At 46.9% G+C, this 20,207-nt stretch overlaps 1 protein-coding gene across 3 annotated transcripts in view; it reads left to right on the forward strand.

The window, feature by feature from the left end:
• The window catches only part of mpp7a (MAGUK p55 scaffold protein 7a), a 131,852-nt gene that overhangs the window by 62,260 nt on the left and 49,385 nt on the right, over nt 1–20,207 (forward strand). For all 3 annotated transcript variants that reach the window (XM_071896907.2, XM_078291386.1, XM_078291387.1), the window contains 2 exons: nt 6,525–6,605; nt 12,513–12,644. In XM_071896907.2, coding sequence (XP_071753008.2) covers nt 6,525–6,605; nt 12,513–12,644 — 213 coding nt within the window. The remainder of the gene's footprint in view (nt 1–6,524; nt 6,606–12,512; nt 12,645–20,207) is intronic.

Here is a 20,207-nt window from a genome sequence, read left to right on the forward strand (position 1 = left end):
GGGTGACCTCTGACCTACCTCTGGTTCAGTCTGCACTGGCTTTAGATGACTTGTTTGTTCCAGTAACACTGTCTCTACACCCACCGCCTAACCCTGCTGCCCCCTCTCTGCCCACATGTCTCGCCATACGCTACGAAATAGAAAATCCAGCTCCACAGCGACAGACCGATCATTTTCTCAGAGCAGAAACCAGAGAGAGAGAGAGAGAGAGAGAGAGGGCACTGATTCAAAGGAAAGCCAAAGATGGATGGGCACGTCATGACGGGCGACTGCAGCAGACAAACTGCAGATGATCGAGGAGAGACCGAACTGCACCACATAAACGGAAGAGTCGTAGAGAAAGAGAGAGCAAGAGAAATATAAAGAGGGAGAAGCGGCATCACTGCAGCATCGCCCGTGGCGTGCAGCCCCTACTCATTTTTTAGCATGTCCCCGAAATGCCACTTCTGTCACCACACCGACAATAACAGAGTACAAACATGGCCGCCGTTTCCTTCCATTGGCCCTGCTGCTCTCCTCAAGCTGTGAAAAGCATTTAGTCTGCTTATTAACTAAACATCCATTGATGTTGGTCAGCGTCCCGACATTTGTTCCAGTGTCGTTCGTTGACATTGTTCATTGAAACGCACGTGTGCACATAAGCATGCACGTGCTTGCGCTCACACACACACACACGCACGCACACACACACACACACACACACACACACCTGTGTAAACCCAAGGACCAGCCTGGCATGGTGAGCGGAGGGGAGGAAAAGCCCTTTTACTGGTGTGTGGTTTTGTTTGAAATTCCCAGCTCTGTTTATTGTAATCAAAGTGCCTTTGACTATTCCACCCCTTCTAAAGAGCCCGCAGCCATACATCATCCTAATTAGTACTGAGTCAAGGGAAAGACGAGAGAAAGAGGGGCTGAAATTCTTACAGTCAAGGCAAGGAGGGTAGAGACAGAGAGAGAGAGCGAGAGAGAGAGAGAGAGAGAGAGTCCAGAGTGTCCTGAGAGAGAGAGTCACGAAACAAAGTCAGTCCTGTGGTCTTTTTCATGACCTGACTGGCAGCAAAATCCAGTATGGGAGCCAGCACGTTCCATTGTGGACAGTTCAGACCCACCAATACAGATGACAGGAACCCCAGGGTCACCCAAACCACCCCAGACCCCCTAAACCACACTGGGACCGCCCAGCCTAACTCTGCAGGGACGACAACTTCAAATAGAAACTTTATCGGCCCTTTTCTCTCCGTGTCCAACCCTACTCTTACCTCGGGCCCAAGGAAACAGCACAAACCACCCAATACCAGAACAAGACTTCCACCGCATTCCTCTGAAACGGCCAACGGAGAGCGGGAAGGACCGCTTCTGTTTCTCTTTCCTTAGTCTTTCCCCTCCCTCCCCAAGTCGTGGCGAGAGGCCATTAAATGTTCAAGAGACCCCCAACTATCAGCCTCCATCCACCCCCCCACCCCCCCTTCACATACTTTCTCTCTCATTCTTTTTGTCAAATTACAGACTTTCAAATTTATGCTTCCTGGTAAATGCTCCACGAAGCGTCTCCCTGGGATTATCAGGTATCGGGATAAAGCCCAGAGATGGTGTATCAAAGCGTCCCACCGTGCACCGCGATCCCGAGTCCCCCTTCCCCGGCTACCCAAAAAAAACCGACCCGGAGCGTTGCAGTGTATTTTTAAAACGGATCGTTTTTCACCCACGTCGCCGCTCCAAATGAAACCCATTGAAGTGGTGGCGGGGTATTGAAGTGCGAGGGGAGAGATCTACAGTTAGATGAAATTCATTTCGGGCTTGGGTTTCGGGTAATGGAGGCTTAATTTATTGCCTAACATAAAATGACACTTCAACCCCTGTCTGCCCCCGGCTGCACTGTCTAGCGCACACACAGCAGGTGACTGCCACTGCTCGAGCACCGCCAACGCCGCCTGAAACACGATCGATACGTGGCTTTGGGAAACGTTACCGTATTACATACATATAAAGACACGCTGGTGGGTGACTGCACACACGCACACACAGATGCACACACACATTCATTCCTACACGCACACGCAGTTCCTCCCCGGCCCTCATTAAGCCTGAAACACAAGCAGACACACTCTTGCCTCATTGTGGAATGTAAAGTGCCGCATTACATTAATCAAAAGGGGCAAATCGGCCTCAGACTTGAACCAGCTCGGCATAAGTCACAGTCTGTCGATCTAATCAGTTTCTGTCAATCCTGTCAAAACTTGTAGAAAGCCAAACAAGCCACATCAACAGTGTACTGAGCTCCGGTCCCTCGTTCCAAATCAGTGTCCATCGGTTGAACTTAGACCGTTTACCCTAGCGGCTGACTCCTGCCCCTCTCCCCCAAAAACCACCCCTTTCCTCCTCTGGCCACCTTCCCAACACTTTCATACTGGCCCAAAGACCTGAAGTTACCTGAGAAGACCAGCAGGTGGAGTCAAAGAGCACTGGTCTACAGCCCAGACTTATAACACTGAGAGAGAGAGAGAAAGAGAGAGAGATTCAACAAGTGTCATCAGACCGGGGACCATCATAATTTGACATGGTCACTGTTGGATATAGCCATGAATGTAAGAACCTAAGAATTTCAAACAATAAAGAATAGGCTTTGTATTGAGACGCGCTTTCCAAGATACATAAACGCACCTGCAACCAAAGCACACAAACATAATATCTCGTTGACTGATGCTTTAGACTCCCTTTGTGACCCTTGTTTCTCTCAGTGTCTATCTTCAATTTCATGTTCTCATCCACCATGTTTTTATGTTGCAGTTTAAGAGGTAGTATTTTTATCATGCTTTCCATAGACCTCACACACAGTTTACGATGTACGTTGTATATACACACCATTCAAGTGTGTGTGTTTGAGTAAGCTCAGATGTACGTGCGCATCTGTACTTGTATGTCATTTTTACAGGGTAAACTATGATATATAATATCAGGCAAAATGGTCTTACCATTTAAACTGAACGTGTGCATTGGAGGAACACAGGTTTTTGATTTGCGTCTGAAATGCAACTTCCAACTTCCAAAATACCGTATTTTGCGATGATATTCAGTATCTTTACATTTGATCATTTTCAAGCCAAAACGCATAATGATTACCCAGAAATGTATTCATGTCAGGGTGGAAAAGCCTCTGAAACAGCATTTAGACCATGGGACTTTAAAACTCTCCATTGAAACCCATTGAAATCTTCATGCATGCTTGTATGGAATCTGATCAAAATGTTGCAGTAGAATAAAGTCAGCTCAAGGGCTTTCCAGTGGCAATCAATGTATTATTGATCAATTATGCAATAGATACTTAATCAATCAAACCGCATCTTATCCATGTCCACTGTCTGTTACCTGACACCAGCGTCAGCTCGATATATCGGCAAACCAATATATCAGTCTAGCCCTAGTCTGAAATAACGTAGTGGGCCCTCGGCCGTTCAGGGTCGAGGGAGAGCTGTAAACTGATGGGCTGGGATCAAACTTAAATAAACACACAGGAGTGCCTGCCGTGACGTTTCACAAATGAAACACACACAGCCTCCGAGCAGACCAGCATCATTTTCTCCCCCCTCCCTCCCTCCCTCTCTCTCGCTCTCTGTGAGGGTCCAAGGATGGAAAATGTGATTCTAACACGGACGCATGAAGGTAGAGAGTGGAGTATGTTGTCAAACATGCCTCATCTTTCCTCCCCGCTGAGTTATGGGACAAGGTGCCTTAATAGGACAATATGAGAGACTGGAAATTTACGGTTCTCCGTCTTTCTCTCCCTCCCTCCCTCCCTCCCTGGCTGTTAACAGCTTGGCAAGGAGATGATGGATGCTCTATCAGATTAGGAGATGTTCCCTCGCTAAACACCGTGACCCTAACTCCCCTCCATCTCCACCTCCCTCTCCTCCGCGCCTCATCTCTCACATTCTCTGTTTTCTTTGTCTCTCTCTTTTGATCCCCTGTGCTTTCTCTTTCTTTTCTCTGTCCTTGTCTTTCTTCCCGTCTCTCTCCCATCTCTCCTCCCCCCACTCGTTCTCCCTCTCTCTTTCACTCTCCCTCTCTCTGGACTCCCTCTCACTCACTTTTCTCTCTTCCTCTCACTTTACGTCTTTGGCTCTCCCTCTAACTCTCTGTCCGTCTCTCGGTAGTTGCACACCAGATGCGATTTTGGCGAGGCCAGCAGGTTGCTTCCATTCATTGTCTATGAGAAGCAAGTAACCTCGTACGCATGGCATGATGGGATAGCAGTCCCGCCATGTGACGAGAAAAGTTTAAAATGTTTAAAAAGTTTAAAATAATGCAAATGAGCACAACAGTTATAGTGCGAGAACCAGTCACCTTCAGGCAAAAAGCCGGCTCACATATTCTACCGGTTATTATATTTTTGTTCATAGTTCCACTTCATCTTTGAGTGGAAGATGGTTGTGCTTCGTCTGCATGTACCGTCTGTCTCTCTGTCTCTCTCTTCCTCCCCTCCCTCCTCTCTCCCTCTCCCTCTCCCTCTCCCAGTCTCCCGCATTATCTCTCCTCACCCCTCTCCATGTCCTTCTTTCCCTTTCTCTCTCTCGCTCTCTGCTTTCTTTCTGACCCTGCAGAGTTCTTCAGGTTGGTTGATAAAGTACTGTGGGGTTGAATGGGGTTCAGCGGGAGTAACCTTGACCACTATGACTATTCATTAGTGTGGTCTCTCTCTCCCTGGGGGGGTCAGGAGTAATGGAAAGACCCCCACAGCCAAGGCACATGCTCCTATCACTGGGTAAAGTGACATCCCCCCCTTCCCTAACCCAGTTGTAACCCCTAGGCCCCCAGTTTACCTCTCCCTCACCTCTCTTGCCTTCTTCCCTCACTGCAGGGGTCATTAGTCAAACAAACAGTAGGTTTTTCCAATGCCAATGTCTGCTGTCATCTGTGTGAGCGTCACACTTAAAGGAGTACACCAAGTTTTTGGGAGATTGGCCCATTGTTCAGATTTTTAGCTGTACACCGTCTCCCATTGCTAATCATGTTCATGTCCTGTGGAAACAGGGAAAATATTCTTACTTACTTTTATATCATATTTTGTGTCAATTTAACCAATCTCCTACACAAAACTGCCGGGTTAATGTCATTTAAGATTACTTAGCATTTAGCTTTAGAACTGTTACAAGTTCTCATTTTCTCACTCTTGAGATAATGCTGGTCGCCGAGGATCACTCAACATAGTATATGCTAAAGTGTGAGCATGCTCTCATCAGTTAACAGAGAAGTTGACCAACGGGCCAATCTCCTAAAAACTTGGTGTATTCCTTTAAGTGTGGTCGAGGGTTGAACTGTTCGACCCAGGGTTGCCTTCCCTCCCGTGGGTCAAATTCACATACACATACAGTCATGTATGTCCTTATGTACACAGATACTGCACATACACCCACATAAAGAAAAGAAACATGAGTGTGCACGTGTGTGTTTGACCTTCTCCACCACTATCAGCTCTCTACCTCCACCCACCCACACACATGCACACCCCCACCTGTGATTTTTCACTGGCCCTCGCTGTGCCAACTCCTGATCCCAATTCTGTCACCACACTGCCACCACATCCAGGAGGATCACCCGTAAATCATAGCCCAGGGAGAGGAGCGTGGCCTGGGCTTGTGGAGCGGAGTCACCCCACTCAGAGCCACCAGGCAATCGATCATTAATGCAGTCCACAGTCAAGATCCCAGTGCTCAGGGATGCACTCACAACTCCCATTTATTTCCAAGGGGACCTGACTGTTTCTTCTGTATCACCTATCACCTGTCCTGTTTGAAGGGCCTGCTTGGGGCCCTCTGAAAGCACCCCCACCGCCATTGACCCTGGGTAGTGTAGTCTGTAGTGGGTAGACAGTGAAGTAGTGTTTTTTACATATTATCTATTGGACGGTTACTCTACTCTTACACACATACTCCCTTACTGGTTACAGTACTAGATCTTGCTCTTAGAGTACAGTAACTTGCAAAAATGTTAATCTTCACAAGTCATTTTGTTTTCTGTAATAAAATCCTTTCTTTCTTAAAAACAAGTGAAAAAACGCCCAGTGGTGTTGGATAATGCAGTTTCACTTGTTTCAGGAACAAATGTCATTATGTCAATACTTGAAACAAAGCAGAATAAGGTAGATCACCTCACTACTATCAAGATAATGACACTTGATTCAGGAAAATTACAGGTTGAATTGCTTTGGAAAGAAGTGAAATTATCTCACTCCATTGGCAGATTTCTTCCACTTTGAGAAAAATAAGATGTTGAGACTCGATACTAGGTAAATGACGTAAGATGGATAGTTTTTGCAGAGTGGATAAAGAGAGAAGGTGGATGATATCTATTTGGCTTGTTACTGTTGCCATCATTTGGACAGATCGCCTATAAAAGACAGTGGGATCATCTTCTCCCCTGCTTTTTATTATCAGTGCCTTGTGTACCGTGTGTGTAGCCTCGTTGGAAGTATCTAACTGTGAATGAATTTGACACACATTGTGAACTCTCTCTGTCTCTCTGTTTAGTTGTCTGAGGAGCTACAAGGGAAATCGGCCAATGGAGAGATCAGAGAGCTGCTCAAACTACTGGCCAAACCCCATGTGAAGGTGAGTTTTATCGGCATCCAAAAATATTTTATTCATTAAGTAAATGTTAGGTAAGTACAACCTTGTATTCTCTTTGTACAGGATCACATGATTATCTTGGGAAACCATTAAGCAGTCTTGGCTATTAAGCAAATGAAACAAACACACATTTTGGCTCGCATTCTCGCTCATGTCATTACACAAACAGTGTGTAGCTTCGCTGTTTATACAAAGCTGGCCTAGTGATCCCATTATCATGCTGTACACAAAATACCTCAGTTAGATCCACCCCCCGCCCCCCCCCCCCCTTTTCCTCGCTCTCTTGGCGGTGGCTGCCGGCCTTGTTAGCCAAACGCAGACAGTTAAAATATAAATTTACACGTTTTTATTTTCAAATGCATAACTCTGGCCGTCCGTCAGGGCCTCCAGGTGTCTGTGAGACAGCACTGTCTTCATGATGGAGGGATGGAGGGAGAGTTGGACAGGCTCCTCTTTAATGCACTGCAGTCACGCTTATTTGGGCTCTGCCAGAAACAACAGCTCAGTATGAGGATCTCCCCCACACCCAACACACACGCACGCACACACACACGCACACACAGGCACACACACAATACCTCTTTCTCTCTCATGTCAAACAGCAGGGGGGTGAGGAGACAGGATAAGACTTAGAAGTCAGATCAACTCCAACCCACAACACATGCAAATAATATACTAGACATATAAGTGCTCATACACAACACACACACACACTTACTCATCCACTGTTAGGTAGACAGACACACACATGCACAGATAGACACTTATGTGGAAGCAGAGAGATAAATCGCTCTGCAGTCACACACACACACACACACACGCATGCAGGGAGATAGACAGATAGACATACACATGCACACAGACAGGTGTGTGAAAAAGAGGTTAAACAGATATGCGTTCACACACACAGACCCACATAGACACACAGGGAGAGAGAGACACATATGCATGAAGAGTTGCACATGCACACACTCAGACACTCTTCCCCTGAAGACGAATGGAGACCAGTGGAATCCATCACAGCCTCGCTCTCCTACTTCGCTACGTAGGGACGTCGCGACCTCCTCTGTCTTCGTCAACCCCGAGGCGAAATGCCCCGGCAAACAATGGCAAGCGCGCCTCTGTCAGCAAGCCTGCCTTTATTGTGTTTTCATAACATTTACAGCGGAGGTATTTGGCGTGGCAAAGTGTCAATCCGTCAAAATAGAGAGCTCGAGAAAGTCATCGATCAGAGGGCTCGGCAACTTCAACGGAAGAGGCGAAAAAAGTTGAAGACAGGAGACAGGGTTGTGGTCCAAGCTTATACACACTGACACGCACACACACACTAACATAATATCCTGCGCTCTCATACATTTGGTTAGAGCCACCGAAAATGAGTTTACTCACCTTTTTAGCCTGAGATAAGTCTTCACTTAGATTCATATTATACATCATAGTAAGTAGTATCAAACTGAGTTAGCTTTATGAACAAAGGTTCTTTTAAAGTTGCACTATGCCAGATTTTATGGAAGATTTTACACTTATACGACATGAAGTGGAGCTGCAACGGGGCAGTGGCATATCAAAACCGTACCATCAGGTTTTGGGGCGGAAGGGTCGCGCCTTTTGGTGTCAGGTCGAGCGATTCACATCTGCATTTGCGTTAACGTACACACTATTTCCCACCTCCTTTATCTCCGCCCCTCAACTTCATGACCTCCACTCTCGCATGCCGGTTCAAGTCCACCGCCAGCTTTCGAGCGCCTGGGCCTTAAACCGCTCCCCGGCTAAACGCCAGCAGGAACACTCGGTCAACAGTGGATTAGTTCCAGCGCCCCGGTGGGGAGGGGAGAGTTTTGACTGTAACACACCGAGGCCCTGGGCGCTCCTGGCTTTCTCTCGACATCGCGCCTCAAAGCATGGGCGGCCTGCGGGCTTTAAGAACCAAGTATTAAAAGTTTTCTCCCCCTCTCCATCTGTCCTCTAGGGCACTTGATACCGTACCAGCCAGCCCCCATGTAAATCACAGGGCCGGGGGTGTAAAACACAAGCAGATGGCTGCTGCCTTTGAATGGCGTCTCTGTGCGATAGTAACTGTATCACTCTTAATTATGGCTGAAATGATCCATTCCTAGGGTGGGGATATAAATCAGGCTCTTTAAAGCACCCCTCTCTCTTTCTCTCTCTCGTTCTCTTTCTTTCTTGCCGTCCCTCTCCGCCTCCAACTCTCTCTCTTTTACGATTTGCACATGAAAAAACAACTTTCACCCATATTAGCCCCCCTCAGAAAGACTAATATTGACAGTGATGAAAGTGCCAATTATGATGGCCGGCTGTTTCCGCCGGTGTGTAGGTGTGTGTAGGCATGCTTGCGAGTGTGTGTGTGTGTGTGTGTGTGTGTGTGTTTTCGATTCATGCTGAGATTCAAGGCTCAGAGGGGGGTGGACATGAGCGTTGTGTCCCAGCTGGCCTACCGCAGTGCCTCTGAGGCAGAGCGCTCAGCAGGGTCCCTCCCGCCTGGGGGAACCGGTTACCCTGCGCCGATCCAGCGCCGCCCGCCGGCTGAAAACCGAGCGGGCCAGTGACAGGGCCCGCGGCTTTAATGAGAGGCCAACGCCAGGAATGTACGGGCAGGTTTATTTGGACAAGCTCAGTGATCTGTTTTTCTAGGATCCCTATTATGCCTAATGAACACAAACACACGGACCGAGAGAGGACGGGACGCCTGGAAAACAAGGGCGGTTTCGCTTCCCTTCGTCTTTCTCTTCGCCTTTCTTTCCTTCTCTCTCTCTCTCCATCTCTCCTTGCTTCTTTCTCTCTATTTCCCCCCCTCCCTCCACCCCATGCCCCAGCTGCAGGGCTGAGCCTCTATAAGGATATAGCTCTAGATTTGATTAGGGAGCTAAGCCACCAACACTGAGGCATAACAAGACCTGTTGACTCATGTCGACCCAGGAAGAAGGCTTCCATACGGAGACCTCTGTGTGTGTGTGTGTGTGTGTGTGTGTGTGTGGACGTATACGTACCTGTGTTGTTCCCCCATGTCAACGGTCACCAGCCAGGGCTTGTGCCATGTGCTACCTATTAGCTTGCAGCTGTTATTGCTACTTCGGAGGGAGTTTTTACAAGGCATTAGCCGCGGCCCTGTTACGGGTTGTTAGGCATGGCCATAGGGGAGGATGTGGCAGCGGGGGCGACGTCAGATTTGAGGAAGTGGCGGGCGGCCATCGATGAGAGGACACTCGCAGGTCAGGATATTAGGCTTGATGGATGGGGATCAGAGGAAACGGCAAATGGCAGGTCAGTGGAGGAAAGGTTGAGGTGTGTATGGGAGGGGAATGTGAGCGAGGGAAAGAGCACAGGACAATGTTATTCTGGTTGTGTGTCTGTGTTGTAAATTAAGATTTTTCAATTTTTTATATTTTCAATATTTTTACTTAGTATGTTCTAGTGTTCAAATTGTTGGTTGTGTCATGTTTATTATCCCCCATCAGCTATAATCTTATTTGTTTCTATTTTTCTGTGCTGCAGCCTATAATTTGCTGTTATAACAACCCAGTTTCCTCATGTTTCCTCAAGTTTCATCTAATCTAATCATGTACGAGTACTGTGTGTGCTTGTGTGTGTGCAAGTACATGTATGCCTTTGAAAACAAGAATTCCAGGTCTCATTTTAGGGACTAAGGATGTTTAGGTGAGGACTATTTGGAAGCTGCCTAGCTGTAGTAAAGCGCTGTTCTTCTCGGGCAGCAGGCCTAGATGGGTGTCCCACCCTGCTGAGAGTGTGATCGACACCTGGTTGACCCGCATGTTGTCGCCCACCGGATCAGGTGCTGTGACTGACAGTGAAACAGCATTAAGAGGGCCACAACACCACATGTATCCAACCTCAGACCCAAAGGCCCTTCCCTCCCGTCCGGGATCACCGGCGCGGCGCGGGCCGGCTTCCACCGACGTTGTTTTCGCAAAGCTCCGGGAATTCGATACAACGCCACATTAAAAACGGTTTTCTCATTCCCCCCCCCTAGGAAGAAAAAGCAGAGAAGGCGGCGGCGAAGAAAAACAGAAAAAGAGATGGCGGCCGCAAAATCAGAAGCGTTCCTTTGTAAATATTTGCACTGTAATATTTTATTCGGCTGTGAATGGAACGCAGTCTGATGTGCGCCGCTTTCATTCACTGGCTAGGAGAGCAGCTCTGTTATAAATTTGTGTGTGTGTGCGTGTGGTGCTGAGAGACTTAGATCGTAACATTATTGATCCCATCACAACATTGTAGAACCTCTGTGCAACTGTGAACTCTCCATCCGTGCCTTGACACAATGCTATAAACACAATTTATATTATATGTTATATCCAGCACGACTTTGGGATCCCGTTCCAATCCAGTTTGCTTTTATCGTCCTCATCTGCAAACAGTTTTGGTTTCCAGCCTTCCAAGAGATAGTTTGATGCCATAAAAAGACAGCATCCCCAGACATACAATACAACACACAGTGTATTTATATTCTGTGCAGATGAAACCCAGGAACTGTTGCACACTATAGGCCTGGACTGAGAAACACGCCGGCTGATGCTGGCAAGGAGATACATGGAAGATAAGACTAAAGAAGAGCAAATAAGAAGAGAGAGAGGATTAATGGGATTAAAGAAAAGAGAAATTTGGATAGGAGGACCGAGACAAGAAGAGAGATTGAGGAGAGAAGAGACAAATGCAGAGAAGTGTGTGTGTGTTCTTGTACTTCTTTGAGATTTATTTTCAAGTAATTGGCTGGTCCTCACTTCTTCAGTGGGCTAATTTAGAGTTAGAACTTGGGTTTAATATAAGGTAAAGGTTAAGTTTAGGCATGTAGTGGGGTTAGAGTTAGAAGTTAGGGAATGAATGTAGTCAGTGAAGGTCCTCACTAGTATAGTAAGACGTGTGTGTGTGTGTGTGTGTGTGTGTGTGTACACGCTGGTCAGCTTGTCTCCCAGTGGATCCTGGCCACAGAGCTCCAGTTGTGTCTCCTCCTCTCATCTGCTCCCAGTTAGCAACATCTTGAACACTGTACTGCAGCGTGCTCCCATGTCATAAAACACACTGCTCCTCTTCTCTCCATATCCTCCTCTCTCTCTCTCTCTCTCTCTCTCCCTCCCTCCCCCTCTTCTCTCCTTTTGTCTTGGCACGTGGGGTGGAAGATGTTTTTCTCACTTCTCTCTCTCTCCTCCTCAACCACGGAAAAAGCAGCACGCGTCCAGCTGCATCTTGGTCCGGACACGGAGTCGTTAAATAGTTTGAAAAATGAACGTCTCAATGGCATCATTCTTGTCTGCGTCCCGTCTCTCTTTTTTTTTTTTTATGTCTGCTTGTGAACGTGTGAAATATCTGAGGCGGCTGAGAACTTCATTACTTTGACTCCGCCGCCGAACATCGCTTCTCCCCTCGCGAGACCCCGAGTGTTCTCCGCCTCCCCCCCCCCCCCCCCGGAAAGCATCGCCGTTGGAAACAGTGGCCAAGGTTGCCCCCCCCCCAACCCCTCCACCCGTAATCCCTGGTGAGCGATGGTCCGGGGCGGGTGCTGCTTGCCTTTAATCAGAGAGATGTATGGAGGGAGAGCATGGGCCTAATGACAATTAACGCATGTAGCTAGGAGAACTGGCCCTGAACGCTTTCAAATCCATCACGCGGCCATTGAGGCAGACACCCCAATTCATAACCATCCTCCCTGCAGTCTCTGCCTTTTCTCCCTCTGTCCTGCTCAAAGAAACGGAATGACAGATTGAACTCATAATAGCATGTATTGCTATATGCTTTATATCGCTAATTAGTGCGAGGTAAGGTAAAGGCCTTTCGGTGTGAGTGATAACCCTTGTCCGGTGTTTCTCTCCTCCCCTCCATCCCTCTATCCTTCTATCCCTCCCCTCCCTCCAGAGCCTGCTGTCGGTCCATGACACGGTCGCCCAGAAGAATTACGACCCGGAACTACCTCCACTGCCCGACGACATCGACGACGACGAGGATTCGGTGAAGATCATAAGGCTGGTTAAAAACAAGGAGCCTCTCGTAAGTCCCTCATCAGTCGGCTTGTGAAATTGATGTGAATTTGATTTCAGGGTTTTTACATAGACTAACTCTCTTAACTTTGGGTGGTCCTGAGATGATTGGAAAAATGATTTCTAAATGACATTTTTCATGTTTTTTATATTTCTGATAAATGAATATTTGTGTTATCTAGGCCAGGAGTGTTTGCAGTTGAAACTGGGTAAGAAGTAGGCATCAATTTGTTTTTGGGATTGTGAACCACAGAGGTTGAGAACCACTTATCACCCATCACTTTAATCTGGATATTCCACATATCCAAGCAGCACTTCACTGATACGTCACATTCTGTGTGACATCTGACCCTGTTATCCACAACACCAGCGAGCCAACACTGTACATGCATTTGAGGTACTTTCTGATGCTTGTGGGAATCTAACCCACAACCTTGAAGTTGTAAGCACAGCAAAACCAACCACAATTACCCTGCACTTGGCCATGTGTATTTTCAGCCAGTCTAGGCTTGGTGTCTGCGAACGGCTTCCTTTCTATCCCTGGTCAGTGTTGCTCTCTCATTGTAACACGCTTCTCACGTCCGTGCTCTTCAGACCGTTGCCCCAGACGTCAACAACCGCCCCGGTGCCAGCCCCCGTCTGTCTCGGCCTCGGGGCCCAACCGTACGGCAGCGGCATCTTGGCGCGCGCTCTCTTTTTCGCTCTTCCCCTCGACATCCTGGGCGTCTGTCTGCATCGTCTGCCGACTGCCATACCACGCATTCCCCTGGCCCTGTCGAGCAGTCGGGCCTTCCCACATCTGGGCAGCGGGACTGGGCCTCTGTATCCCCACCAACCCTACTAGGTGCTGGCTTTTATCACCCCGCCTACCCCTACTTTTTCAGCGTGATCACCTCTGTTTTTGTGTTTCTTTTATTCCTCTACTCTTGTATCCCAGGCACTCTGGTCTGACCTCAGTGTCCTGCAACACACAAACACAACAAACACTCCAGTCAAGTCCTTGATGGCCTGTCAGAGACCTCTGTCATCATAGCACTTTGTTGTGTGCTGAGGCCCCGCCCACCTTTGATCTGTTCTGGCCATGTCCCGGCCCTGGCTGCCTCTATTTTCACTTTTGCGGTTTTCACCCCGACCACCGTCTTGGCTCCGGGCCGGCGCGCTCCTCTCACCACGCCCCGGGGAAACCAGAACACACCTAAGCCATTTTTGGGTTCCTGCCTCTCCTGCATGTTCCGTGGAGCTGGTGAGTGTAATAATGTGGCTTGGAGGAATTCTCGCTCTCTCTCACAACACACATTGTCGCAGGCCCTTCCTGCTCTGGCCCCTCCCGGGCCTGATGCTGGATCACGTTCCCTGAAACCATAATGTGATTTACACCCAGCCCCGGTCAGCCTAATCATCTGGCTGAGTTATTCCATTACGCGACTTGATTCTTTTCTGTCCAAGTGATTTGGCTCCCAACAACATTTGAAACACACGTTTACGATGTGTGATGTTGTGTATTATTGCACAATATTGAAGGTGTTAATTATGTAGAATCTATTTTGGTTGTGCTGTAGTGGCTCGGTTTTAGTTTATAGGTTACGGGTGCAAACTGTGATTGTTGTGTGTCTTAAAGTAATTGTGTCTAAAAGGAGAAGATGCTGTGTCCAGTCTTCTGCTAGGGGTCAATATGGGTTCAATTTTGTAATTACTCCTCTAATGCCAATAGGTATCCATTTTATGTTTTTCTCTAAATACAGTATATCATCAATATCATCAAATGAGTTGTAATGACAGCTCATGTAAACTGCTTTCTACCAGCATATTTAATCATTTCCCTTCCCCACAGGTTTTGATGCACAACTTTATAGCAGGAAATCAAGTCATGATAACTCCCAAATTGCACCAAATGAACCCACAAATCTCATAATTTGAACTTTAATTCATAAAAGTAATAGTAACAGCCACTGAATATGTTATTGTAACTAATTCCACAACAATATATGAATGAGAAAATCAAAATCTACATGTAGCATCTTACAAGTTAGAGTCTTAGAAAGATAATCCCAATCCATTACTGAGGAGTGAATTTATCCTAGTGCTCTGTAGCTGCCCTTCCACTGCCTGAAGGACCCAATGGGCACAGCGGCCTCCTCTCTCTAATTGAGACCTGACGGCTGTGTGGACAACAGCAGGATTCCTGGGGATTCCGGGGTTACACTCTGCGGGTTTTTTATGAAAACAAAACAATAAATACCAAAGGACTGCCATTATGGCCGCGAGCCATCTCAGAAATGTCACGTCTGATGGCGCTATATTTGTATTGCGGGCACAAAGAGAAGCGTGAGTTGAAGCACCTTAGATGATTAGAGGGAGAGGCTACACACTGGCCTCTCTGTGGTCTGGTAGGCTCGGAGCTGTGGTTACCTCAAAGACAGACTCGATGCCTGCATCTCCCACTGTCCCGTCTGCAGTCGCATGCCTTTGGTCAGAGCCTGCATGGTGTGAAGGCGCAGTTGGATGTCATCACTTTTTTTATACCCATGCAGTGCAAATGTCAACATGAGGAAAACAAACCTCTCTCAAATGAATCTAAAGTTTGAGATGGACTGCATGCTTGAGATCGCACAATCAATCAAGACGCACAGGTGCTTTCCCAGCTGATTCAACTGGCTCTGTACTATTGACTATAGCTCTGTTTGGACGTGAGTCAAGTCACCATCCGATACATCTTTGTTTGGCAATTAAACTTCCAGGATCTTAATCTTAGTCTTCTGTCCTCGCCTTCTTTTGTTTGAAAATATATATGTATATCGGCCATTAGATATTATGTCAACTGTGTCATGGAGGACACAAGAACGCATATTGAGTGTGTTAATCCAGGAGGCCACCATCTTTGTGCACTTGGTCCATTGACATATGTGTTGGATTGCAGCCTTGTAAACATTTTCTACTACAGTGATAGCTATTGTAGAAGTCCTCCTCCGTGCATTTGTCTTGCATCAATCCTGTATTAATACTTTACATCTTTCTTTCTTGGATGTAGACCCAAATTAGTATATTTTAAATTATACAAGTTATTACTGACTGAGCAATATGGTTGGCCTTGAGGCATTCCACTGTGTGCTAAAACCTCATGACGATGGCACTTGTAACCTCACTGAAAACATATCTGCATGTTATTCACATTCTTACATTGTATCAATTACAGAGAAATTCAGAATCTTGCAACACAAATCACTTGTTTCCATAATGCCAGTGTCTTAACCAAAAGGATGTATTTGAGAACAGTTTGATCTTTTCCATCTTATGACCTTTCTGATTTCTGTTGTTTCTCAGTTGGCTAGTTACCAGACCATTCCATGTAACTTTCCTCAGAGAGCAAAGCATGACTTTATCCAACAGTTCCCTTTGGAAATGGTGCAGCAATAGCTCAGCAGGCATGCAGGAAAAAAGTGGGACTTCTACAATGGCTGCGTCTGTATAGCCCTATGACTAATAGTCCTTACTGAAAACTCATGTTACTCTGTCACCCACAGCGATGAAGTTACTCTGTTTTCTAGACGATCTAATTTGACAGTAAATTTTAAGGTTCTGCGTTTAGCCCATCTACCTCTGGCCCTTGGACATGGCGGGCATTGTCATCCTGTGTGACTCTGAAGGGGAAACGGGCCATAATGAACAGTCCATTAAGGAAGCAGCCAGCAGGTCAGATGTTCATGGTGAAGTCACAGCCATTACACTCACCAATAAAAGTCTTCTAATTGTGTAGGGTCCTCAATTCACTGCCGCACCAAATTGATTTGGATGTGCCCTTTAACTCGCAATTCCACATAATCAGCCTGAAATTCTCAAACTTGACATCATAACAAGAGGGCTGTACAATATCGGGCTAATTTCCTTGCCCTCTCCCGCCTTTTCTCTCTTTCATTTTCTCTCTGTCTCTCTCATTCTTTCTCTCTGTCTCTCTTCTTCTCTTCCTCTCTCCGCCTTTCTCATGCTGCACTTCTGGAAGTTTTGGGGACTGTGCTGTAGTTAGCACGCAGGCCCCATTCCTAGTGACTCATCCATTAAGTTAATTGTGATTAGTTGAGTGGATTGTATTCAGTAGCTGTGATTAATTGCTATCATTTTTCAGACCGTGACTTCATGCCGTATTTCAGCAAAACCGTAAAAACTCAACCTTCCAGGACAGCCTCCCTCTTCTTCCCCCTTTTCTCTTGTACTCCCTGCTCTCCCGCTGAAACCCAAACCGGCTGATTTATTAGCTCAAATGTCGGGACAATGAAATAATTGGGTTTGGACAGCGGCATAAACATGTGGGCGCATAAAAAAACGTAAGCCCAGCCGTGTCTTTTTATTGAAAGAATGTGTTATTTTGGATAAGGTTTCGGGAGGGGATGGGAGGGGGGGGGGGGGGGGGGGGTCTAAATTTGAGCGGAGCGTGGAGGGGGTTGCGTCAGGGCCGACTTGGGTATGTGGCGGTGTAGCAGATATACTGGTGCGTTTTGCCTGTGGTGATAAAGGGTGAGTGCAGACTGACTAATAGGAGAGCTGTAGACAAAGGCTGGAGCGTGCCAGAATGAACTGGTGTTACCCAATTCAACTCCCCCAGCCAGGGAGCCAAAAGCCAGGAGCTCGGAGCAAGGAGAGAGAGGCCCAAACACCCACTGCAAAAAATGTCCATCTTAACAAGTCACTTAATGAGTCTTAAAGTCTTATTGTTCTTCAAACTTAAATTTGCCAATGGGGTGAGATAACTTCAATTGTTTCTAATGGATTCAAGTGTCATTTTCTTCATACTTGTGTAGTGATCTGCCATATTCTGCCTCATTTCAAGATAGAAAGTTCTTGAAACAAGTGAAACTGCACTGAAAACAAGTCGAATTACCGCACCCGACTAGCATAAGACTGTAAAACTGAAAATGTGATAACTTGTTACATTTGTTTATGTTTGTTTATATTTGTATCCTTGTTAAGAGGGACCTTTTTTGCAGCGCACAAGCCACAGCATCGTCCCAGAGTATCCTGGAAATGAAAAAATCCTCTCTTAAAATACCTTAAGTAGTAAAGGACGACTGAGAAAGCCCGCAGAAGGGTACACCGCAACGGCTCAGGGTGACCATCGGTATGGTGTGAGAACATTTGAGGCCGACATGCCTGCTGTGGCGCGCTCTGCTCCTCTCATTTGGATGTTCTCGCGGCCCTGTGACGCAGATGTAAATAGCAGACTGGAGATGCTCGCCGCGCGCGCCCCGCTGCTATTATGTTCGCTTCACAGATCACTTGTCGGCTCGCTCGGTGCCACTCGGTCGGTGCCTGCCCCCGTCGCTGTCGGAGGAGCGCTCATTCACTCCTCCCGCTCAGTTCATCTCTCGCTGTCCTCCTGCTATAGCGTGCCATCTCTCTCTTTCTCACACTCTCTAATTTATTTCTTTTGCTCTGTTTTTACCATCAGGCCTGCTTGTCCCTCGTTCTCTTGTCTCTCTTATGTATTTGTTTCGGTAACGTTTTATTTGAAGTGGTGCTCATAAGACCTTATAAGGCATCATAAGTGCATTGTAAGCCCACTGTGAGTGCATGATTATTATTATAATCAGAGCATAATAAACAATATGCAAGCGATTTAAGGGGTTGAATACTTTATCAGGCAACTTGTCTGCTGATGGTTGTCTGATTATTATATTGTGCTTTATTATCTGTGCTTCTAATGGACTTATAATCTGATTGTAATGCATCACCATGTCCTTCAAGTAAAGGATTACCTTTTGTTCGTTTGTTTGTTTTGACACTAGTGCACCTTGCCACGTTCCCATCATGCATTTGGTCATGGAATGCCATCCCCGGTGAAAACCTGACACTCCATCCATCCCTCTCTTCCCCCATCCTTCCATCCCAGGTTGTTAGGCATCATTAGCAGCCATAAAAATCCCTGCTGCCAGGAATGTGACAGGATCGATGTCAGGCCCCCTCCTCTCTTCCTCCCTCTCCCTCCCTGTTGATGCACACAGTGGATTGGTTTTCCCATTACGACTGGGTGCCATCGGGTGCAACTGAATGGAAAACTGTAGGCGGCGGGGGCCCATGCCATCCAGCTGGCAGTGCCAACCTAGCGTCCTGCCTGGCACCGCCTCGCACCAATCAATACAGCTATGCCACTACTGGGCACGGCCACCCAGCCTCCCCAGCCACTGGATACCAGCGGCTCGGCTGGACTTCTCATTAAAGACCCACAAATAGTACTGGTTTGACTTTAGGGCTATAGTAGTTTCTCCATGTACAAATTTAGATGACATGTCCAACATTATTACTGTAAAATCTCCAACTGCATGAGTGATTTTTGGTTGATTTTTTTTACTTAATAAGTGAGTTGATAATTGCGACGAGACAGGAAAGTCTAATCGATTCGGTTTCTGACGTCTTCTCCTTGTCATTCACCAGAACCGCCCATCAGATGTAGTTTTTCCATGAATGGCAGTCAATGGAATGAGTTATTGGCAATTTGACATGCCATGCGTTTCCCATCTGCGGCAGGCGGACCTCCTCTCCTCTCTGACACAATTAGGGCGGCTGGATCACGGCTGCTCTGATCTCATTTGTCTGGAAGCCTTCAGACACGCATTCAGTCAGATAGCACACATCGCAGTCGCTTTGCTTCATCGCGGAATCTAAATACCATTCGCTTTGTTATGTCGGTTTATGTTGCGCTGGTGTAAGTGTACACACATGCGTATGCACACGATGAATAAAGTATGCCGAACAGCATGGCAAGAAGCTTTTGATTGAGACAGTTATCAAAGGAAGAGCCTTGACAGATCTGCGTGGTTTAAAAACGATAGTCCTCTATTGTCTGTTTACATCAGAATGTGGAAAGCAAAGAGAAAGTAATGACACTGGCTGGGGATTAATGGAGCAGCTAATGAGATTAGAGCAGACAGCACACATGTTAGTGTTTTGCAGATAGTGCTGTGTGCTTTAAAAGCAATACATCTTTCACTTGATGGATTAGGCCGCAGTGTTTTGGGAGTGCTGCAAAGGAAGATGGAGCACCACACTCTAAAACATGAGGACAAGTGGAGAGCGCTGGTGGTGTTGGACCGGCTCACTATTACGTATTGTGTGTGTGTGTGTGAGAGAGAGAGAGAGAGAGAGAGAGTGTGTGTGTGTGCAACTGCCTGCCCTTGCCTTTTTCCATGCCCTGCTGTTTGTGTTTTTGTAGGGGATTTTGTGTGTGTTTTGTCTGTGTGTGTGTGAGGGTGTGTCGGTGTCTATGTCTATGTCTGTGCGCATGTGTGAAACTGTAAGTGCAACTGAGTGTGTGTGTGTGTGTGTGTGTGTGTGTGTGAATGAGTGTCGGAGTGCATGCTTTGTATGTTTGAGTGTGTGTGTGTTTATGTGTGCTTTTTATGTTTTGTGTGTGCATGTGTGAGTGTTTCATCTGTGTGTGTTTTTGTGCATTTCATCTGTGTGCAGGTTTGATACTATAATAGATGCAGCTTTAACATGTGATATGTGTGTGTGTGGTAAGTCCAACTGCCTGCCCCTCTCCCTGGACCATCTTTGTGTTTGTACAGGAGTTTGTGTGAGTGTG

This window comes from Centroberyx gerrardi, chromosome 22, assembly GCF_048128805.1.
Source record: "Centroberyx gerrardi isolate f3 chromosome 22, fCenGer3.hap1.cur.20231027, whole genome shotgun sequence".
NCBI classification, from domain to species: Eukaryota; Metazoa; Chordata; class Actinopteri; order Beryciformes; family Berycidae; genus Centroberyx; species Centroberyx gerrardi.